The 25046-nt window shown below is 35.7% G+C and overlaps 1 protein-coding gene across 1 annotated transcript in view; it reads left to right on the top strand.

The window, feature by feature from the left end:
* ZFAT (zinc finger and AT-hook domain containing) overlaps window positions 1-25046 on the top strand; it is a 315315-nt gene that overhangs the window by 173466 nt on the left and 116803 nt on the right. Inside the window, exon 10 of the mRNA XM_044669247.1 lies at window positions 4046-4219. Within this exon, the coding sequence (XP_044525182.1) occupies window positions 4046-4219 (174 nt within the window). The remainder of the gene's footprint in view (window positions 1-4045; window positions 4220-25046) is intronic.

The following is a 25046-nucleotide window of genomic DNA, read 5'->3' as shown; positions in this document are numbered from 1 at the left end:
ATTGTCATTATTTTACATATATTATTAAATTTGATCTTGAAAACCACCCTATGAAACAGGTGCAATTTCTGACTTTATTTTATATAAGAATAAGGCTGGCTGAAATTGAGAGAGCATTATTTTGAATACCTAAAGGCTTTTGATTTGACCTGTTTTCAGCAGCTAGCTTGAGTTTTCTAAAGGCATTATGTTATATGGGAAGAGCATTGACTCTGAAGTCAGAGAACTTGTTTTCAAATCCCACCTCCAACACTAATCATGTAAGCAACCATTATCCTACGTCAGTCCTAGTTTCCTCATCTATAAAAATGAGGGGATTGGACTAGATGGCCACTGATGTGTCTTCAACTCCAGATCTAAGATGGTTTGAGCTGCTCAGAGTCATATTAAGTGTCCGGGGCAAACTTTGAACTCAGGTTTTCCACACTCCAAAAACAGTAATATATCTACTATACCACCTACTTCTTATAGATGTCTAAGGCTATCAGTTTTCTTTCTAACTTTTTTCCCTACATTTTACAAATTACTGAACATTTCTTTTTTCCTACCTTGTTGCTACTCTCTATAGTACATACTTGGGTAGGTACCATATGGGCAGTTTTCTTTTTTTTCCCCTTCCTTTGCAGTTTAAAATATTGTTAATTACATTTACAAGACTCCAGGAAAATACTATGCTACCACTTCATCCCTGGCCAGGAACCTATCATTCTTGTATATTAGGCTGTTGTCTAGAAAATTCAATCCTGTTTCTTGACACTATGTTCTAATAGTGGGTCCTGATTTCCTAAGCTTTTCTCTTTTCTTCTGAATACTTTGACTTTAATAGGAAGCCATGGGGGAAATACAGCATCTATACTCTTGAAGTCTTAATTTCTTTACTAATCTTTACCTGTGCTGTCTCAATTTCTTTTGGCTATATATACTTGTCCTTGGGTGAATCACCAGAAATAATTATTACTAATTAGATTTGATAAGTTGTGGGAACCTTTTTATCCTTTCCTGGCTACATATTTTAGGAAAGTTGACAGAACTCTATTTTATAAATGTCTATTCCATGAATGGTTTCCTCAGTGTCCTCCACTGGGGAGTCATACGTAACCCTCTACTCTTCTTCTGACCTGAAAACTCAAAATGAGTTGTAGCTGGCAAGAAATGCTAATAGGCTTTTTTTTAGCCCTTTAGGGGAAAAGAAGAGCACCAAAGAAAGCATTGAACTGCTTATTGGGATAGATGGAATTGTGATGATGATGATTGATAGATAACAAAGGCAAGGTAGCACAACTTAACTTTGACTTTGCATCTGTTTTCTCTAAAAGTCTTTGCACTAAAAAGGGACTGAGTGAAAATGTCTAAGGGGAGGAGGAATTAGACTTGTTATGCTTGATCCCATAAGGCAGAACCAGAAGTAGTTCATAGAAGCTGCTGAAATACAGACTTTTCTCTAATATAATGCAAAATTTCCTAATGATTCAGACCATCTAAAAGGCAAATGGATGATCTTAGGATTTCATGAGAGGTCTTCACATAAAGGCTGGATGGTCACTTATTTGAGCTATTGTAGAGGGAATTCTTATGACTCTGACTTTTGTCAGTGTGAGGTAATAGAAATGAGGACATATATGACCAGCAGAAGAATGAAAGTGATAAACAAATTGAGTACTACATTATTAATTGAAAATTATAAAAATGATGATAAAGATTTTATTTAGTTGAATAGATTATTCATTGAATGTTAAACATGGGCTTCATTCCTTCAGAATTAGAAATTCTGGGGGAGGAGTTGTGATTTGTACAGATAGAAGGTGGCATCAAAATTACAGCCTTCAAAATGGTATTGCACTTCAGAATTTTAAAATAGAGTTTCCAATGACCCACAAGAATCCCACAGAAGGCTTTTTGGAGTATTGACTTTCATTCTTGATCTTTATTGACCTACTGTGATAGTTTATATTTTTGATTACTATGTAGAAAATTTATAGTGGAAATTTGTCTTTGTCAAAGAGTAGCAGCTGATATTCAAGTTCTTTTACTTTTTTCTTTCAGGGCTTCTTAATCTTTTTTGAGGGTGTTATGAACCCCTTTGGCAGGCTTGTGAATTCTATGGATTGCTTATCAGAATGCTATTTTTAAATTCATAAAATACATAGGATTATAAGGGAAAGCAATTGTAGTGAAATACAATGATTAAAAATATATTTCAAAAAACTCACCACCCCCAGGTTGAGAACCTATGTTCTATTTTCTATCAGTCATGGCTCTCTTCATGAACTTAAGTTCCCTTGGATCCCACTTCATCGGTGATCTTACCAGTTTTGCTTTTCCCATATTGTTCTTATTCTGGTTTTTCTTGTCTCATTACTAATGCAAACACTTTTTTCGAGTCTCTCCTCAATTTTGTTAAATTGCAGATCACATAATGAGAAATCCCTGAAGCAAAATTTTTTACTTTTAATCTCACTGATTTATTTAAATGATGTACAACTAGGTCACTTTCTTTTATCTTTATACAGTTTAGTTATAAATGTTAGAAGGGACCTTATCATTGTCACTTGTTCAGTCCTTTCTTAAAGCATGAATCCCTTCTACAAAAACCTTTCCCCTTTTTGGAAAATTGGGATGTTTGTCTCCGATTCTTTGGTATCTCTACTGTACTCTGAATTTCCACACAGATCACCACTGATAGCAGATCAGCAACCAAGTCTGTAAGTTCTTTCTGTATCTTGGAATTTGATTTATCTCATACAGATGATTTAAACTCATTGAGGGCTTCTGTCTTTCCCATTTTTGTTTATTTGCAATGGGTTTCTCTTTCCTCTTTATTGTTTTTGTTAGCCATCTTTCTTGTTGGGTGGCCATTTACCTTGGTAGAGAAAACAGAAACCTAATAGAGGTTGGGTTGTTACATTCTCTGTTGTCCCATCTGACCACCTGCAGGTCTACTTTTTTGTTTACATCTAAAAGAATTTTTAAAACCCCCTTTCCATTCAACTTCAGTTGCATTTGACAAGCTTCAGCTCATGCTGTCCTTTCTCTTCTATTACTTCCATTAGAATATCTTCTTATAAGATGGGATTGTTTCATTCACAACATCTGGAATATAGTAGATACTTACTAAATACCTATTGATTGATAGATACTAAACCTTGGCCTTCTTGGCAATACCACTTCATCTTTGTTTGCCTGCTTCCATCTTTTGAAGTATGGAGTATGTCTTTTGAAATCTAAGCTTGCCAGAGAGCTTTCAACAGCCTTCTCAGCATCTACATTTTAATTTTCATTGGAATAATGTCATCAAGATTTATTTTTTCATAAGAGACTTTCTTTCACCCATTGAATCAGTCTCCTTTTTTAGAAAACTCAAATCATGGTCAGTGAATGTTTTGTCATTAATTTTCTTATTGGTTTGTTAGTCTGCACATTCTAATTCCCACCATTTTAAGAAGGTCCCTTAAGTCTCAGCCCTGTTTGTTCAAACACTGTGGATTAATTGAATTAGTTGGATGGGATGACCAGAAACAAAAAAAATCTTAAGATGCCATTGAGAACATCATGATTAATGTTGTACTTATGAAATAACTGGGATTTTATTATTGTGTGGCCCTTGCATACTCCTACCCCCCAATTCTTTCCTCATGTACTTCCCTCAATGGTTTAGTGAGTTATGAGCAACATAATTCAGCACCTGGTTGTGTGTTATCTCTGGGGTAGAGCTTTTCCAAACTTAACTGGCTGTTCTTGGCTAATAGATATATAGTAGGCACTTAATAAATGCTTACTGTCTGGATAATTTGTTGTCCATGAAGTTTTTCTATCTTGAAAGGATCTGTTGGACAATATTCTTTGTTGCCAAAGGCTTTGAGAGCCCAGTATCACTTTGATGTCATAAAGATACATTAGAGGAAGAAGTTGGTGGGGGAATTTTCTGTTATTCTCCAAGACATTTCCAGAATATCTCAGTCTGTCATTTTTACATGCTCTTAGTTTCTCAAAACAATAATTTAAAAAAAAGAAATTCTTTCCTTTTTTTCCCCTTTCCTCTGCGTAGGTGTGAAACCATTCAAATGTTCATTATGTGAGTATGCCACTCGCAGCAAGAGTAATCTCAAGGCTCATATGAACAGGCACAGCACTGAGAAAACTCATCTGTGTGATATGTGTGGCAAGAAGTTCAAGTCAAAAGGCACACTGAAAAGCCACAAGCTTTTGCACACTGCTGATGGTGAGTCGCAGATCCCCTTCCATTCATTAGTCCCTTTTTAGGGATTGTGTGTAATATCAATCTATCACCTCTAGGATAGACTTAAAGAGAAAGGAAGAAAGGAAGCTTTCCCACGAAATTGGGCACTGGGTAGTTCTGATTTAAATATAAGCTCTTTCTTTCTTTTTTTTTTTTAACATTTATTAATATTTATTTTTTAGAAAAGTTAACATGGTTACATAATTCATGCTCTTACTTTCCCCTTCACCCCCCGACCTCCCCCCCCCCCCCCATGGCTGATGCATATTTTCACTGGTTAAATATAAGCTCTTTCTTAGCTTCTTGATTGGGTGTTCTTCAGCCTGACTAAACTGTAGAGGGCTTTAATAAGCCTTAGGAAATTGCAATTAGATCAAACTGAGTCAATGTATAAGTCTTGAGGAATTGCTCTTTTATGCCTCTCAATGGCACTGTTGCTAGGAACAAATCCAAGACAGAGCATTTATTTGCCATGTGTAGAATTTGAAAAGTGTGCCATCATACTTTGTTACTGCCCAGTGGAGACTCTGAGCCTTCACTGTGAGCATACACAGCTTGACTTACCTCAAAATGAATCCATGGGTGACATAGAGCTTGGAATTTTTTTTTACAACAAAAAAAAGTCTATATAACACTCTGAGATTTGCATGGTATTCTGTGTACTTATTAAAAATCATATTTCAAATTATCCTTTGTGCTTTCTGACATGTCTTCTCCTAGGGCAAATACCTGCTTTGTCTAATGTTGTCCTGGCCCTGGCTAATGTTGATTTCAAAGTCACAAAAAAGTTTTATGGATTCATTTATGAGGAAATACATTTATACATAAACACACACATTTTTACCTTGATTTCATTGATAGTTGGTACATTGGATAGAGTGCCAAGTCTGAGGTCAAGAAGACCTGAGTTTATATTCAGTCTCTGACACTTACTCTTTGACCCTGAGCAGTTACTTAACTCCTGTTTGTTTCAGTTTCCTTATCTGTAAAATGATGCTAGCACCTACAACTAACAACCTACAGTTAATGCGAAGATCAAATGAGATAACTGCAAAATTCTTAGCATAGTGCCCAACACATAAGTGCTATATAAATGTTAGCTATTATTATGTATTTCTCAATATATATGTATGCATGTATACATACACATATATATGTGCACATCCACATTCACTCACTGGAAAGGTTATTGAAATATGTAATAAATGTATATTCGATGTTATGTGTTTTAAAAAGAGGGACAGATTACTTAAAAAAAGAAGATATGTTCTTTAAAATTTTATTTCCCATAATTAGTTCTTATTATTAAGTATTAATTAGTACTATCTTTTTCCATTTGAACTGCCTCTAGAGCAACCAGAATAGAAAAAAAAATAATAGTATTTGTAAATATACATTATCATTGTTATCTTAATGCACTATTGATTAGACCAACATCATGGCTTAAAATTAAAAACCAAATTATTTTTAGAAATTATTCTGCATTTTAAAACATTTGTTCAAAGTGCTAGGAATGAAATAGAGTAAAAATTTTTTTTTAAATAAAGTGCTTACTATCTGCCAAGCACTATGCTAAAGACTGGAAATATAGAAGAAAAAAAAAATCTTTGCACACAAGAAGTTTGCATTCTAATTGGAGAAGACAACACATACAAAAGAATTCAACTGGTGGTGGTGGGATTGAAGAATTATGAGCAGGAGTCCTTACCATGCACTATCAGCCCAGATGGAAAATGAAGTCAAATCAGCAAATAGTTATTAAGTACCTACTAGTAATTAATTAATATTAAGTTATTAAGTGTTAGGCACTCTGCTGAGTCTGGATGAAATAGAAAGGGGAAAAAAACCCAACAATCCCTGTTGGAAAGGAACTCACATTATAAAAGAAGAGATAGTGGAATTTTGGAGTGCACAGTATTAAGTCAAATAGTAAGACTTGGAGAACTTCAGGATGCATTGATAGGGCAGATGGTAAATTCTGGTGATTATCCCTCTACCTGGCTGAATTATAAGTTGGTCCCCAACTTATCCTAATATTGTGAACAGTCAAGGAGCTTTCTCCGTCTAGGTATCTTGTTGGAGAAAGGGTAAAAAGAGAGAAAGGAGAACATTACCCTTCACACAATCTAGCTTGGCTGTCCCATAGATTTTGGCTTTCTGGGGAGCATTAGATATCAAAGAGAAGGTGAGGGACAAAGATACTTTGCTGTTCATTTCTGCCCTGTGGTATCTGCTGACTTCCCCATGGAATATGAGAAAGATACAAAGATGAATAAGACATAATCCTTATCCTAGGCAGCTTAGAATTACAGTCACAGAATTTAAGAGGTTGAAGGCTTCATCAAAGACATTCTAGCCTAATTTATGTATGAAGAAGAATCTTTAATTTGTAGCATGTAGTTATCCAGTTTTAGAAGACTTCCAGTAAGGAGGTCTTTCTGATCTCACTCTATTTTTGAAGTGTTCTAATTTTTCTGAAGTTTTCCCTTAAATCAAGCCTAGATTTACCTTTTTGCAGGTTTTAGCTCATTGATTTTTTGGGGCCAAGGAGAACAGGTCTGATCCAGTCTCTGTGTGACAGCCTTTTCAGATATGTATAGATGCTGTTCTTACCAGGTCTTTTCTTCAAGAGACCAGGTATCCTCATATTTTATAGCTCTGAGTTTTTCTAATATAACACAATTCAAATTATTTGGATATAATACAGTTTATTTCAACTGGTTGAAATTTTGGTATAATACAGTTTATTTCAACTAGTATTTAATGGCAACATGATAGGAAAATGTTTTATTTTGTTTATTTTATTACTGCTAAATTTGACATTTTTTAGGGATCTTTTATATCTACTACCCATGTTTTCTGGGATTATTGAAGGAGAGGCAAACTCTTGTGTATATTTCTCTCTGTAAGATAGAATGAAAGATTAGGTTCTGAAAGTCTGGTTAGCCATCCTGGCCTGCTTTCTGTTTCTCATACAGGCCTTGCCATCTGAGCCTTAGGGTAGGTTGTTTCCTCTTGCCTAGAATGTGTTCCTTCTCTTAGAATCTCTTTTCTTCAGAGTTCAGTTCAAACACTTTCCTACATGAATAACTTTAAAAAAGCATTTATTAAATGTTTTCTTTGTGCCAAACACTGTAACAAGTGCCAGGGATACAAAGAGAAAGAGTGAGAGAGTCTCTAAACTTATTGAAGTGCCTGATTCACAAAAGGCATTCAATGGTTGGGGGTTGAATGGTTGAGTTTTCACAACAAATAGTGATTAGGAGGAAGGTTCCAGAAAGGGAAAACAGTTATGATTATTATAAATATGTATTTACAAGATATATCTGCCACTAGCATAACATATGCAATGTTGATATATTTAATAGTGAGAATGTTGGACTTTGGGGCTGGTGACTGACATGTGATTCAAGAGACTGGTTTATTTTAAGTCCTTCATATTGAAGTAATGATATACTTATTGGACTTGTATTTGCCATGACAATGACCATGCCATTGGTAGACATCTGTTATCGCAGAATGTTGGATTTTAGAGCTAGAAGGGGCCTTTGTTTCGTAGATGAGCAAATTAATACTGTGAATAGTAGAGTGATTTTGCTAAGTCAGTGAGGTAGAGAGAAAATGAAAACTAGAACCTTGGTCTTGGAATCTCAGCTCCAATTCCATTTTCTGAAAGAAGTATTTCTTGATCTCACCTTAATGACAGTGCTTTCCCTCTGAGATTAACTCCAGTTTATTCAGTATACACAGTAGGACCTTGTCTTACGCAAACTCAATACATTCGAATTCAGGTATATGCATTTGGGAATAAAAAAAATTAAGGCAGAAAAATACATAAAAGTAATTTTAATTACACACTAAATCTGCATCATTTTCCTTATCAATGCTGTAGTTTCCCCAGTCATGCTCATTCTCACTCTAAGAAGCATCAATGTGAGTCATTACATTGTTTTGCACCAAACATTAGCTCCCCACATCAGTCTGTCCTGAGTTCTCGATTGTAACAAATCATGTATGCATCAGAGCAGTGCTTCTCTTTATTTCATAACACTATTTAGTTATTAATAATGTCTCCAGATATAAGATAGAGATGCTGGTAGCATTAATAATCCTAATAAAAATCATAAAGTATCTTGGTGTGTTCATATGAGAAATACCTGTTAAATAATGGGGTGTGTTGTTATAGACTATTTTCAGCTTAGGCAAAGGGTCTTGAAACATATTGGTCACATAGAACAAAGTCCTTTTGTAGATTTTGTTTGTACTTAGTTGTTTGCTTATTGTCTCTGCTTTTAGAATGTGAGCTCCTTGAGAGTAGGGACATTTTTTTTTTTACCTTTTTATTCTCAGAACTTAGCACATAGTAGGTGCTTAATAAAAGCTTATTTCTGACTGAATACCAATCCAGCATTTTCCTAACATACCATGCTATCTCCTGAAAACCTGATAATATTTAGTTTTGACTTACTGCAGAAGGTTCTCTCCTGCTGACTTATTATGCAACTTTAAATAAGCCATATGCTTTTTTATTTTTTTTTTTTTGTTTTTTTTTTTGTTTTTTTTTTTTAAACCCTTGTACTTCGGTGTATTGTCTTATAGATGGAAGATTGGTAAGGGTGGGCAATGGGGGTCAAGTGACTTGCCCAGGGTCACACAGCTGGGAAGTGGCTGAGGCCGGGTTTGAACCTAGGACCTCCTGTCTCTAGGCCTGACTCTCACTCCACTGAGCTACCCAGCTGCCCCGAAGCCATATGCTTTTGACCTCACATTCTGTTTGTGAAATAAGAATATTATTTGTTTTCTTGGAATCCCTTGAGAAGAGTCTATTAGAAAATGTTATTAAAAGTGCTTTGAATTCCATGAGTTAACATTCCATGACTAATAACATGGCTTAACTGATGAAAAGATCTTGTCAATGCTCATGGTCAGATATGGAAACAACCATTTAAAAAATCTCTATGTAAATTGTCTCTTAATTCCATTTATAACAAACATTTCTTTAAGGGTCTACCCTCCTATAAAGACTAGCTGTCTTATATACAGTTGTGTGTGAGTCAACGGTAAGAGGCAGCATTTTACAATGAAATATTCTAGGTTTGGAGTCAGATAGCCTGCGTTCAAACCCTGGCTTTTCAAGTTAATAACTGTGAGACCTTTGGCTTGTCATTTTACCTTCTTAGCTTTGGTTTGCTCAGCTCTAAAATAAAAGAGTTAGACTTGGTGTTCCCACTCTAAATCTCTTCTCCTCTGAAGTTTATTTAAAGGAGAGCAATTGAAATCCCTCCTATAAATCAAAGAATCTTTTTTTTTCACCTTGATATTCTAGTCTCTACTCATTTGCCTTCTCTTATCCCTTTATTCCTTCCTCTCAATTGAGAAACTTGCATTGTACTTTACTAAGAAATTAGACTATTCATCATCAGTTCCTTCTACTCTGCTACTCCATTTGCCAAAATACCTTGGCATCATACCTCATTTTCCTTATCTCTAGTTTCTGTTAAAAAATAGCCCAGGGGCAGCTGGGTAGCTCAGTGGATTGAGAGCTAGGTCTAGAGACAGGAGGTCCTAGGTTCAAATCCGGCCTCAGACACTTCCCAGCTATGTGACCCTGGGCAAGTCACTTGACCCGCATTGCCTACCCTTACCAATCTTCCACCTATAAGTCAATACACAGAAGTTAAGGGTTTAAAATAAAAAAAATGTTTAAAAAAATAGCCCAACAAGTCACTTAACCTCCATTGCCTACCCCTTACCACTCTTCTGCCTTGGAACCAATATATAGTATTGATTTCAAGGCAGAAGGTAAAGGTTAAAAAAAAAAATAGTCAAGGAGCATCTAGGTAGCTCCATGGGTAGGAAACCAAGCTTGGAAATAGGAGATCCTGGGTTCAAATCTGGTCTCAGACACTTCCTAGCTATGTGATCTTGGGCAAGTCACTTAAACCCCCATTGCCTACCTCAGTGTTTCCCAAACTTTTTTGGCCTACCATCCCCTTTCCAGAAAAAATATTACTTAGCGCCCCTGGAAATTAATTTTTAAAAATTTTAATAGCAATTAATAGGAAAGATAAATGTACCTGTGACCATCACCACTCTCCTGGATCACTGCAGCACCCACCAGGGGGCGGTGGAGCCCACTTTGGGAATCACTGGCCTAGCTCTTATAGCTCTTCTGCCTTGGAACCAATACTTAGAATTAGACAAGTGTTAAAAAAAAATAGCCCTTTATCTCTCCAAGGTCAGCCCCTTTACTTGAACTCTTGGTTCTCTCCCCTTCTATCACGCCCAGAAAATTTCTCCTACAATCTTCTTTCACTCTTTTTAAACCCTGTTGTTTACTGATTCCCTAACCCTGATGCCTACAAATGTGTCCCAGGCTCCCCCATGTAGGGAACCCCCCCAAAGAAAACAGAAAAGTTCATTAGTTTCTACCATTCCTATTAGATTTCATCCCGTATCTGTTTCCCTTTTCATATAAATGTCTTTAAAAAATTAATCTATAATTGATGCCTGCACTTATTTTCTTCTCATTCTCTTCTAAACTTTGAAATCTGAATTCCAGATTCTTTATTCAACTGAAACCAGTCACTTCAATGTTATCAATGATCTCATATTTGCCAGATCTACTAGCCTCTTTTCATTCCTCCTTATTGATCTTTCTGACCTCCAGAATATTTTCTCCCCTTTGTGTTTTTATGACACCATTTTCATGTAGTTCTCCTCCTACATGTCTTCTTCATAGTCTGTGATTCATCATCCATGTCATATCTACTAACTGTGAATTATCTCCCAGGCTCTATCGTAGGCCCTCTTCTCTTTTCTGTCATATTCTCTCACTTGGTGATCTCAAGGATTCAAATATTATCTCTCTTTGGTGGTCCTTTCCCACATTATCAGCTTCATAGTAGTTATTTTATAGGCATCTCAGAATCTAGAGATCATTTTCTCTCTTCAAGAAATGGCAGAGATTTTTGAGAGACTTTAAGCTTTCCATGTGAGCAAAGGCCCATCTTTTCAATATTAATATTTTGCTACTGTTTTTGTGATTATCACACTGAAGGTAGGCGTGCCTAGTCTGAATCATATAACCAATAAGAAACTCCAAAGCAAAGTAGGCATAAAGTAATTGGTCAGGGAATATTTGATTTATAATTCAAATGGAATGAGATGGCTACCAAAGAATCCAATGGTTATAACCCAAAAATCCAGATGAGTATGAGAGAAGATTATGAACACTATTGTCTCATAAAGCTGAGAGAAGCAGTGGAGTGTAAAACCTGCCTAAACAAACCTTGACAAAAACTAAGCAAAGTAAAACTACAAAGTTACCCTGATGGCATTCAGGCATTCAGGGATAAAAATGTAAGGAAGATTGCAAACAGAAGAAAAATGGAAAAAGATTGGCAAAAATCATTTCAACAAAGTAAATTTTTTTCTATCAAGTTTAGAGGAACAAGCATACTTGAACCCTAACATCATAGTCTCTGAGGTGCTTATAAAGGAGGTATAAATATGATACACTAAAGACAACAAAGATGGTAAAAGTAGCAGGACTGAAATAAGTATATAGAGAAGAGGTTCATATTGGAGGTAAAACAGATTGTTTGATCTTTGAGGGAACTACATACAAGATATCAGAGGGAGAGAAAGAGGACAAAGGCATTGTGTCCAGGAAATGACTACCCTTTAAAGCTAGAAAGGCATTGAATGAGAGCCTAACAAAACCTTTCTGAGTTTGAAGAGGCTTGTAAGCAGTGGTGGTCCTCAAGTGGTGAATATTTTGGGGCATAACTCCTCATGAAACTATATAGTGAGAACTATGCTAAACATTGATGGTAGAAGTACTTACATTCAATGAGTCCCAGATCTTTAAGTATTGAAGTAATCAGCCTGGAAATATTTTTAGTTTTCCTGATATTTAATAAAAACCTAAAAATAATTTTGAGTTCTATAGTCCTGTTCCCTCTCTTAACCCTTGCAGTGATTATAAGAACCTTTAACATACCAGACAGGTTTAAATGAAGTAGGGTTACTTACTGTGTAATCAAAATAAGAAATCTCTAATCAAAAAGAAAAGCTCTTTTAAGTTCAGTACCCTTAGTTCTTTTGGTTCCTTCCTACTCCCCTCACCACATACTTGAGTCAAGGGAAGGTTTTCTTGCAAAATTTACAAAGAAGAATTATTCAGTCTCAAGCACACTGGAACAGGCAGTAATTAGGCAAGTGGAGAGTTGAATATGGAAATTAAATTTGAGTGGAGGAAGTGCCTTTTTCTGTCTTCTCTCATAATGAGAGATCCTATGGCTAAATGTAGAATGAAATGTCATCTAATAAAACATAAGTAAAGAGCTCCATGTATTTTCTCCTGTGAAAGGAAAATCGGCGTATACTTTAGTAATGCTTCAATTTTCAGGAAGATCCAAATGTGAATCCTTTAGACTTTTTCTAGCTGTATGACCCTAGGCAAGTCCTTTAACTTCTGTCCTTCTCAATGTCTTTATCTATAAAATGGACATCATAGTAGCAGTTGCTTCACAAGGTTGTCTTGAGGATCAGTAAGATAATATAAAAGTCTTTTACAAGCTTTAAAGTACTACATAAATGTTAGCTATTATCTAGCAATTTGAGCTAATATGCTCTTCTTGAGTAAAAAATGTTTCTGAGCAGCCAAAAGATATGCTCCAGATCTAAGCATTAAAGTTTATTCAATAAATTTATTGAAAAGTCTCTTACATTTGCATTTGGATCCATTTATTCCTTTATTTTATGCAATTGTAAAAATTTTGTTTATCCACAGAAGAATTATATCATGAAGCAGTGTTAAGAGACATAGGAGACTATTTAGTCTAGTTCTCTCATTTTTCATCATATATATATATATGTTTGCAGCTACATGGCATCACAAGAGGGATATTGATTTTAAAGAGATGGACTTTTGTGACATAATAGACTTGGAAATCATGATAGTTTACAAATGTACTACATTCTGGTATCTTCTAGCTACTCAATTTTCAGCTCATCTTTTTTTATCTATCTTCAGAGGGAAGGTGGTGAATTGTGGAAGAAGTGATGAATTGTTTCTAATTTTGCTTATAAAAAGTGCCTTTTGACTTTTGACTAACTGGCCTTATTAACTTGGAGCAAAGCCATTTAATGTCTCTGAGACTTAGTTTCCTCATTTTTAAAATGATAGAGTAGGACTGGAAGATTTTTGAGTGCCCTAAAAGATTCAAATTGCATTCTTCTGTGCTTTAAACCTTTATAAGATATGCATACATGTGTATATATATATATATGAATTGAATAGATGGCCCATTAAACCAAATGCCATTGATGGGGGAATTATTTTGTATTTTCAATACAAATGGCTAGAACAATCAGAGCAATACATCTTTTTTGCCATTGTGGACCATACTGAGGAAGTCCCATAGTGGTCTCAAAGCAAACAATACGAATATTATCTGTGAATTAGGAGCATTTTGAGAACTAGTTCAACAGTAGGGAATCTTCTTGTTGGAATTGTGGAAGACATCTCCCAAGAATTATGGACAATTTGACCAAATATATATCTCTCTATTATTTTACCCATAATTTGATTCAACACTTAATGTATTGTTGAACAGAATAACCTGTGGTTTGTTAGACATATCTGAAGACTTATTTTATTAGTATACCATTTTCATTATTGCATTGCAAAATAAAAATAGGTGGATTGGGTAATTAAGTGGCATAAGTTGTAACTCAGTTTTTAGGGCCAGTAGCTTGGAAAGGCTAGCCAGAGAGACTGACAGGATACCCACAGTGATGTAAACAGGGTTTATTAAACAAAGACAGGAAGAGAAGGGAATTGGGACAACCTCACTAATTATATATCTAAGCCTTCCACCAAAACTTAGTAGTTGTTATACCAGATTGTAACTGCCCAAGCTGCCCTCTCTCTACCTAAAGATCTTAGTACCTCACTAACCAAAAATTTCTCCCCTTTGCTAATAACTATGGTAGGGAAATAGGCTGGATGGTAAGCAAGTCCAGAGGGTCAAAAGGAAAAGATTCTCACTGACAGTTGGCTTCAAGGTCTTGGCAAGAGCCCCAGCATAAACAGGACTAACAGGAACAAACAGGAAACAGATAAATATCCAAAAAGAAGGGGAGTAATGGTCTGACTCATACAGTCCACCTAAGGGGTCTAGACACACACACTCGACCACCTCCTCGCTGATTCTCAGAGAAGTACACACACTGTCTCCCTCCAGAGTGAAAGTCCAACTGACCAAACAGTCACTCACTCTCCAGGGTACTAGAATCTTCCTGTCTCTGCTTTTGCAGTATTTCCTGTTTTCCCATGTTTAAACCCCTATAACAATTGTCATTGTGATTATAGTATTATTATTGACTCAAATATATAAATTTTTCTATACCAATGCAAGTCTGTTTTAAAAAAGATAGTTTGATTGCCTTGATTGCCTTAATTTACTTTTAAAGAATCATAATTTTAGTCATTATTAGGTCTGTATTTTTCTTTCAGGATTCACATTACAAACAAAGTACACATAACACAAACATAGTCATAAAACAAATAGATGACTAGTGTATCTGTCATGTGTAATGTATGTGTACATTGTCTTGTACATGTACGTGTCTTGTGTAATCTTATCATGGGTAAGACACCTTTAAGAAGAGACTCAAAACTGCATTTTGGTTTACCAAGTCAAATGTTTTTGTTAAATCAACGAAATACACACACACACACACACACACACACACACACACACACACACACACACACACACATATATATATATATATATATCAGGGTCTTTTATTCTTTATATCTCTCAATCAAACATGTAACCCCAAGAATGTAGCCTGGTAGAGAAAGTCATTGGCAAAGCCTGCTTGTTTCCATCTCTTTTTTATATCAAGGGCATATCTAATGCATTCTCACAAAGATTTTATGGTGATGAAGAAGCAACCAATAAAGGTTGGTAGTTGTTCACATCTTCTTGCTCACCTTTTTTTAGGGAGAGGGAAAGCAGGAGTTGAGGTGAAGCACTATGCATACTTTTCCATTATTTTATCAGTCTTCTTTTCATTGACATATTTTAAAAATTGATCCCCTGGATTTCTTTAACATCACTTCCTCCATCATAGATTGCTTCCTATATTTGTTTAGGTTCTGCCACACAACCTAACTTCATCTTCTTAAATATAATGCCACTTCTTTCAATGTGGCATCAGTATGATGTAGTCTTAAGAATCCAAATATAATGGATAGTTTCATGATCATTTCTGAGGAAAAGAAATATCTATAAAATGCCACTATTTATGTTAAATTTCACATTTTTTGTTATCCTCCGAGCTTTTTCTATATGTGTTCTCAAGATGAGCTGGTGTCTTAAATGATTCTGAAGGCTTTTCCTACTAAAATGCTTTTTGCTATTTTGTGAAGTGAGATTGCTATGGCATTTAATTATTCTTCATCATACTATTTTGCAGATAAGTTTGTACTCTGAATCATTGTTACCTGTAGCTCTCATGTCTTTGCTTGACAAGGAAATGCTAGCTGAGGTGGTTTCTAAGAACTTTGGCTTTGAACTGGGCAAAACCTCTAAGAAATTGTTACAGAGCCTTTGTCTTTAATTTTTTCTATTATATATTTTTTAAACCCTTGTACTTCGGTGTATTGTCTCATAGGTGGAAGAGTGGTAAGGGTGGGCAATGGGGGTCAAGTGACTTGCCCAGGGTCACACAGCTGGGAAGTGGCTGAGGCCTCCTGTCTCTAGGCCTGACTCTCACTCCACTGAGCTACCCAGCTGCCCCCTTTTCTATTATTTTTTAATGAACCTATAGCTTTAATCAAGCAGATTTGGTTAGGGATGTGGTGAGCCCACTAAATGTCTTCCCCTCACTATTATCCTTTTGATAATTTTTTTTGCTTTGCCTAGTCAGTAATGTGATTGCTAACTAGACAGCCAATTCAGAAATGATCTCTATTTTTCTGCCCTGCTGTTTCCTGTCTATTACAATGTAGTAGGTTTTCATTTTCATTTTTGTGATTTGATCCAAAGCTTATTATGTTTAGCACCTTCATTTTATTTTATTTTATTTTATTGCTGATAATATACATAAGGATACTGGCATTAGACTTCTGAGTAGTCAACTTGTCATTAGACCCTTTCATTTAATAGTAATACTACGCAAACTTTAGGTAATGCTTGCTATGTTCCAGGCATTGTTCTAAATACTTTATGATTATTATCTCATTTGATCATTATAATGAACTGGGATGGGGAGAAGGTGCTGTTATTAATCTCATTTTTAGATGAGGAAACTGAGGCAAACACTGGTTGGGAAGTTCCCACCATCAATTGATTAATCAACAATCTATTATTAAGCATTATTATGTTAAGCACTATTAAGTGTCTGTGGCTGCATTTGAACTTGGGTCTTTCTGATTCCAGGCCTGGCATTCTATCCATTTCAAAGGAGCCTTTGCCCTCTTCTGCTCTGGGGTGTCTTTTTTATTCACACTAAATTCACCAGGTATAAAAGGGTATGTTGACTTAATATTGAAGATCATGTCAGGATTATCATGGAATTTCTCTGCTTCTGCATCAAAATGTTAGTGTGTTTCTTGTCATCACCTTTATGGTGGTTACTTGTTTATGTTCATGTTGAGCATTGAAAGGTATAATATGTGTCATATTGATCATTTCTTATGTCTTCTTGGTGTACAATGAAACCAAATCTACTAGCTTCTTCATTTGTCTCTTCAAGGGGAGCCCATAGACCTCTCTTTCATGCTGCTGCAGCTTCATGAAATTAGTGTTTATAGAGATGTATGCAATTTAGTTCTGTCAGTGTTGTCTCAGCCCTCTCACTGGGCAGAGATGTTTGTAGTTGAAAAGAGGACTGAGTGATTTCTAGTGTAAGAATTTAAAATTTAAGTTTTTATGCTAATATGAAAGCTCTAAAGTAATATTGTGGTCACCAATTTAAAAATATTATAGATTAAGCCAAAATGACTTTTAGCATCTTTATTTACAAAGAGGTGGAAAGAGTGAAAGTAGAAAAATATAGCTAAAGAGATAGATTTTAACAAGCCTACTAGCCCTTCTCCAGTGAAGTGAGGCTCAGCTCCACTTGGGCTTCCCAATGTCCCTTGTCCCCATGTGGATTTCCTGGTAATCATCAGCCAGAAGTCCGGTGCGGTCTTCAGCTAGAGTTCCACCAACGCAGCTTCCTCCAAAGCCAAGGCAGGAATCTCTGGAACCAATCGCTTCAGAAGCCAGGAAAGGAAGGCCAGCTCCTCACCCAGTATAAGAATAAGAAAATAAGAAAAGAATCTCCTCCTTTAGTCTAGCTCACTGCTGCAGAGTTTTCAAAGACCAACTCCAAAGGAGAAGTTCAAAGGAGAAGCCCAAAGGAGAAGTCCCTTGGACAGGAAGTTCAGGACTTTTTATAGTCCTTTTTTTCCATGCCACTTCCTGTCCCTTCCCCACTTTATGGGAACCTTATGGCAGTCTTTCAATTTGCCTAGCATTGTGCAAGGGGGGGGGGGTGACTGTATTCTCTTATTTAGTGTTAAGTAGGGGTTCTTTGAAGTCTTGATTTATCTAAAAATAGGCAAAGGGAAAGTTAATCCTATTTTCACAATAGTACATTTTGTTCCTCTTCCTACTGCTCATCCTTGAGAACTGTGAAGAAAGAATCAAGTCACGCATGACTACTTTTGTATTTTTCTCTATTTCATCAGTCAAAGTTGTCCCAAAATTTTCCATTGGCAGCCTTTCCATTCTTGGCTACCATGGCCCTCATATAGTGGGACAACAGACCTATCTGGAAGTCTTTCTAGTTTGGTAGAAGATGCCAACATTTATAGTTTACTGGCATAAGAAATTTTGAGCTTTTTAAGTCCTTGGGGTTTGGAGGATTTCTAAATATTGTGCTTTTTTTGAGTAAGTGGAATTGAGGCATACCTATTTTAGCAGCATCCAGGTGTCCCTCTGAAATAGGCAAAATGATATATGACAAGTCAAGGAATTTGAATAGTGCTGCTGCATCTTCCCTTTTTGTATCTTTCTTATTGTCTTCCTTGTAGCCTTGTTCATTATCTTCAGATTTAAGCATTTCCTATTCGACTACTCACCATTTGGTGTCAGTCTAACCTCTGGCCAATGAAGAGTTATTCAATATTATCTATTTCTCTGAGGATAGTCATTATAAAAAACAAAATGGTAGTTCCAAATTATTACTTTTTATGAGTAGCAGTGAATCAGATTTTCATCATTTTAATTATATAACAAAAGACCTTGTGTCAGGCTCTTTCCTAACTCTGCTTTATAGGAACTGTCAGTGGTTTAGTAAAAATGTTTGCAGTTTTTATTACAGGTATTCAGAGTCAAGGAGAAATGACTCTTTGCTAGTATATAATATCAGAAATCTTTATATTCCCCTTTTCATACAAAGTTTGTGTCAGAACTCTTGGTAAACTCATAATGGTGAACTCTTGATCTTCAAAGAGATCATTAGTTTTCTCCACTTTGACACTGCTTTAGCACATGTTCTTTTGCTGTTTCATCAGAATGACATTATAATTCATGATAAAATATTTATTGACTGTTCTCTTTTCCTAGGATCACTTTTCTCTGTGAGCATGGTGAGCATAAATAATTAATAACTAGTTGATATTAGTTATGATTACTAATATCAACCTCATTAGTTAGTCTAAGAACATTATGTATTTATTTAAATAGTGTAAATAAGCTTCTTTTTTATTTTTATTTTTAATTTTATTTTTTTAGAAAAAATTTTTTCCATGGTTACATGTTTCATGCTCTTACTCTCCCCTGCTACCATACTGACCCCCCATAGCTGATGAGTATTTCCACTGATTTCCTTATATGTCATCCATCAAGCCCTATTTCCATATTATTGATAATTGCATGACGGTGGTCGTTTAGAGTCTACATCCCAAATCCTGTCCACATCAACCCATGTGTTCAAGCAATTGTTTTTCTTCTGTGTTTCCACTCCTGTAGTTCTTCCGCTGAATGGGGATAGCCTTCTTTTCCATAAATCCCTCAAAATTGTCCTGGATAATTGCATTGCTGCTAGTACAAAAGTCCATTAAATTCAATTTTTCCACAATGTATCAGTCTCTGTGTACAATGTTCTTCTGGATCTGCTCCTTTCAATCTGCATCAGTTCCTGGATATCAATACAGTTCACATGGAATTCCTCCAGTTTATTATTACTTTGAGCACAATAGTATTCTATCACCAACAGATCCCACAATTTTTTCAGCCATTCCCAAAGTGAAGGTCATACCCTCGTTTTCCAGTTTTTTGCCACCACAAAGAGCATGGCTATAAATATTTTTGTACATGTCTTTTTTCCTGATGATCTTTTTGGGGGTACAAACCCAGCAATGGTATGGGTGGATCAAAGTGCAGGCAATCTTTTAGCACTCTTTGGACATAGTTCCAAAATGCCCTCCAGAATGGTAGGATCAGTTCACAACTTCACCAGCAATGCATTAATGTCCCAATTTTGCCACATCCCCTCCAGCATTTATTATTCTCAACTCCTATCATTTTATCGAATCTGCTAGGTGTGAGGTGGCACTTCAGAATTGTTTTGATTTGCATTTCTCTAATTATTAGAAATTTAGAACACTTTCTCATGTGCTTATTGATAGTTTTGATTTCTTTATCTGAAAATTGCCTATTTATATCCCTTGCCCATTTATCAATTGGGGAATGGCTTGATTTTTTGTACAATTGACTTAGCTTCTTGTATATTTGAGTAATTAGACCTTCGTCAGAGTTTTTTGGTATAAAGGTTTTTTTCCCAGTGTGTTGTTTCCCTTCTGATTTTGGTTGCATTGTTGTTGTTTGTACAAAATCTTTTTAATTTAATGTAATCAAAATTATTTACTTTACATTTTGTAATTTTTTCTAACTCTTGCTTGGTTTTAAAATTTTCCTTTTCCCATAGATCTGACAAGTATACTATTCTGTGTTCACTTAATTTACTCATAGTTTCCTTCTTTATATTCAAGTCATTCACCCATTCTGAATTTTTCTTGGTGCAGGGCATGAGATATTGATCTAGACCTAATCTCTCCCAAATTGTTTTTAAATTTTCCCAACAGTTTAACAAAATGTTAAGTAGTAGATTTTTGTCCCAAATGTTTATCATCCATTGTCTTGCTGATGTCACTTGCCCCAAGTCTATTCCACTGATCCTCCCTTCTGTCTCTTAGCCAGTATCATATAGTTTTGATGACTGCTGCTTTATAGTATAGTTTAATATCTGGTACTGCTAGGCCCCCTTCTGTCACATTTTTTTTTCATTATTTCCCTTGATATTCATGGTCTTTTGTTATTCCAAATGAACTTTGTTATAGTTTTTTCTAATTCAGTAAAAAAGTTTTTTGGTAGTTTGATAGGTATGGCACTAAATAGGTAAATTAATTTGGGTAGAATTGTCATTTTTATTATGTTAACTCATCCTACTCATTAGCAATCAATGTTTTTCCAATTGTTTAGATGTAGTTTGTATTTTTTTAAACCCTTACCTTCCATCTTGGAGTCAATACTGTGTATTGGCACCAAGGCAGAAGAGTGGTAAGGGTAGGCAATGGGGGTCAAGTGACTTGCCCAGGGTCACATAGCTGGGAAGTGTCTGAGGCCAGATTTGAACCTAGGACCTCATATCTCCAGGCCTGGCTCTCAATCCACTGAGCTACCCAGCTGCCCCCAGATGTAGTTTTAGTTGTTCGGAAAGTGTTTTGTATTTGTGTTCGTGTAATTCCTGTTTGTTTTGGTAGATAGATTTCTAAATATTTTATATTGTCTAAGGTGATTTTATTTTTTTATTTTTTTTCATATTTTCTAAACGTTTATTAATATTTATTTTTTAGAAAAGTTAACATGCTTACATAATTCATACTCTTACTTTCCCCTTCACCCCCTGACCTCCCCCCCGCCATGGCAATGTGCATTTCCACTGGTTTTAACCTGTGTCATTGATCAAGACCTATTTCCAAATCTTTGATAGTTGGATTGGTGTGGTAGTTTTGAGTCTACATCCCCTATCATGTCTGCCTCAACCCATGTGTTCAAGCAGTTGTTTTTCTTCTGTTTCTACTCCTGCAGTTCTTCCTCTGAATTTGGGGAGCTTTCTTTTCCATAAGTCCCTCAGAATTGTCCTGGGTTGTTGTATTGCTGCTAGTACATAAGTCCTTTATATTAGATTTTACCACAGTGTATTGGTCTCTGTGTACAATGTTTTTCTGGCTCCGCTCTTTTCGCTCTGCATCAGTTCCTGGAGGTCTTTCCAGTTCACATGGAATTCGTCCAGTTTATTATTCCTTTGAGCACAATAGTATTCCATCACCAGCCTATACCACAATTTGTTCAGCCATTCCCCAATTGAAGGACATACCCTCATTTTCTAGTTTTTTTTGCCACCACAGAAAGCACGGCTATAAATATTTTCATACAAGTCTGTTTATCTATGATCTCTTTGGGGGTATAATCTCAACAATGGTATGGCTGGATCAAAGAGCAAGCATTATTTTATAACCCTTTGAGCATAGTTCCAAATTGCCATCCAGAATGGTTGGATCAGTTCACAACTCCATCAGCAATGCATTAATGTCCCAGTTTTGCCACATCCCCTCCAGCATTCATTACTCTGCCATTCTTTCATTTTAGCCAATCTGCTAGGTGTGAGGTAATACTGCAGAGTTGTTTTGATTTGCATTTCTCTAATTATTAGAGATTTAGAACACTTTCTCATGTGCTTATTGATAGTTTTGATTTCATTATCTGAAAATTGCTTATTCATGTCCCTTGCCCATTTATCAATTGGGGAATGTCTTGATTTTTTATACAATTGGGTTAACTCCTTGTATATTTGAGTAATTAGACCCCTTTCAGAGTTTTTTTTTCCAAACATTTATTAATATTCATTTTTAACATGGTTACATGATTCGTGCTCCTCCTTTCCCCTTCACCCCCCGTACTCCCCCCACCCATGGCCAATGCACATTTCCACTAGTTTTGTCATGTGTCCTTGATTAAGACCAATTTCCAAATTGTTGGTAGTTGCATTGGTGTGGTAGTTTCGAGTCCACACCCTCAATCATGTCCACCCCGACCCATGCGTTCAAGCAGTTGTTTTTCTTATATGTTTCCTCTCCTGCAGTCCTTCCTCTGAATGTGGGCAGTGTTCTTTTCCATAAATCCCTCAGAATTGTCCTGGGTCATTGTATTGCTGCTGGTACAGAGGTCCATTACATTCAATTTTACCACAGTATATCAGCCTCTGTGTACAATGTTCTTCTGGCTCTGCTCCTTTCGCTCTGCATCTGTTCCCGGAGGTCTCTCCAGTTCGCCTGGAACTCCTCCAGTTTATTATTCCTTTTAGCACAATAGTATTCCATCACCCGCATATACCACAGTTTGTTCAGCCATTCCCCAATTGAAGGACATCCCCTCATTTTCCAATTTGTTGCCACCACAAAAAGCGCAGCTATAAATATTTTCGTATAAGTCTGTTTATCTATGATCTCTTTGGGGTACAAACCCAGCAATGGTATGGCTGGATCAAAGGGCAGGCATTCTTTTATAGCCCTTTGAGCATGATTCCAAATTGCCAGCCAGAATGGCTGGATCAGTTGACAGCTCCACCAGCAATGCATTAATGTCCCAATTTTTCCACATCCCCTCCAACATTCATTACTCTCCCCTTCTTTCATTTTAGCCAATCTGCTAGGTGTGAGATGATACCTCAGAGTTGTTTTGATTTGCATTTCTCTAATTATTAGAGCTTTGGAACACTTTCTCATGTACTTATTGATACTTTTGATTTCTTTACCTGAAAATTGCCTATTCATGTCTCTTGCCCATTTATCAATTGGGGAATGGCTTGATTTTTTATACAATTGCTTTAACTCCTTGTATACTTGAGTAATTAGACCCCTGTCAGAGTTTTTCGTTATAAAGATTTTTTCCCAATTTGTTGTTTCCCTTCTGATTTTGACTACATTGTTTTTGTTTGTACAAAAACTTTTTAGTTTAATATAATCAAAACCATTTAATTTACATTTTGTAATTTTCTTTAACTCTTGCTTGGTTTTAAAGTCTTTCCTTTCCCAGAGATCTGACAAGTAAACTATTCTGTGTTCACTTAACTTGTTTATAGTTTCCCTCTTTATATTCAAGTCATTCACCCATTCTGAATTTATCTTGGTATAGGGTGTGAGGTGTTGATCTAAACCTAATCTCTCCCATATTGTTTTCCAAATTTCCCAGCAATTTTTGTTAAATAGTGGATTCATGTCCCAAAAGTTGGGCTCTTTGGGTTTATCATATACTGTCTTGCTGAAGTCATTAACCCCAAGTCTATTCCATTGATCCTCCTCTCTATCTCTTAGCCAGTACCATATTGTTTTGATGACTGCTGCTTTATAGTATAGTTTAATATCTGGTACTGCTAGGCCCCCTTCCTTCACATTTTTTTTCATTATTTCCCTTGATATTCTTGATCTTTTGTTATTCCAAATGAAATTTGTTATAGTTTTTTCTAATTCAGTAAAGAAGTTTTTTGGTAGCTTGATAGGTATGGCGCTAAATAGGTAAATTAATTTGGGTAGAATTGTCATTTTTATTATTTTAGCTCGACCTACCCATGAGCAATCAATGGCTTTCCAATTGTTTAGATCCAGTTTTATTTGTTTGGAAAGTGTTTTGTAGTTGTTTTCATATAATTGCTGTGTTTGTTTTGTTAGGTAGATTCCTAAGTATTTTATATTGTCTAGGGTGATTTTGAATGGTGTTTCTCTTTCTACTTCTTGCTGCTCTAGTGTGTTGAAAATGTATAGAAATGCTGATGATTTATGTGCATTTATTTTATATCCTGCAACTTTGCTAAAGTTGTTGATTATTTCTACAAGCTTCTTAGTTGATTCTCTAGGATTTTTTAAGTATACCATCATATCATCTGCAAAGAGTGATAGCTTAGTCTCCTCCTTGCCTATTTTGATACCTTCAATTTCTTTTTCTTCTCTAATTGTAACTGCTAGTGTTTCTAGTACTATGTTGAATAATAGAGATGATAATGGGCATCCTTGTTTTACTCCTGATCTTATTGGGAAGGCTTCTAATTTATCCCCATTGCATATGATGCTTGTTGATGGTTTTAGGTATATACTGTTTATTATTTTTAGTAAAGGTCCTCCTATTCCTATACTTTTCATTGTTTTCAATAGGAATGGATGCTGTATTTTGTCAAAGGCTTTTTCAGCATCTATTGAGATAATCATGTGATTTTTGTTTGTTAGACTGTTGATATGGTCAATTATGTGGATGGTTTTCCTAATGTTGAACCAACCTTGCATTCCTGGTATAAATCTCACCTGATCATGGTGGATGATCTTCTTAATTACTTGCTGGAGTCTCTTTGCTAGTATTCTATTTAAGATTTTTGCATCTATGTTCATTAGGGAGATTGGTCTGTAGTTGTCTTTCTCTGTTTTTGATCTCCCTGGCTTATTTGTGTCATAAAAGGAATTTGGTAGGACTCCTTCTTTGCTTATCATATCAAATAATTTGTATAGTATTGGGATTAGTTGCTCTTTGAATGTCTGATAGAATTCACTTGTGAATCCATCAGGCCCTGGCGATTTTTTCTTAGGGAGTTCTTTGATGGCTTGTTCAATTTCTTTTTCTGATATGGGATTATTTAGGTATTCTATTTCTTCTGCTGTTAATCTAGGCAGTTTATATTTTTGTAAATA

This window comes from Gracilinanus agilis, chromosome 1 (genome assembly GCF_016433145.1).
Source record: "Gracilinanus agilis isolate LMUSP501 chromosome 1, AgileGrace, whole genome shotgun sequence".
NCBI lineage: Eukaryota > Metazoa > Chordata > Mammalia > Didelphimorphia > Didelphidae > Gracilinanus > Gracilinanus agilis.
The sequence above is the reverse complement of the archived record's forward strand: the minus strand, read 5'-3'. Positions and strand labels throughout refer to the sequence as shown.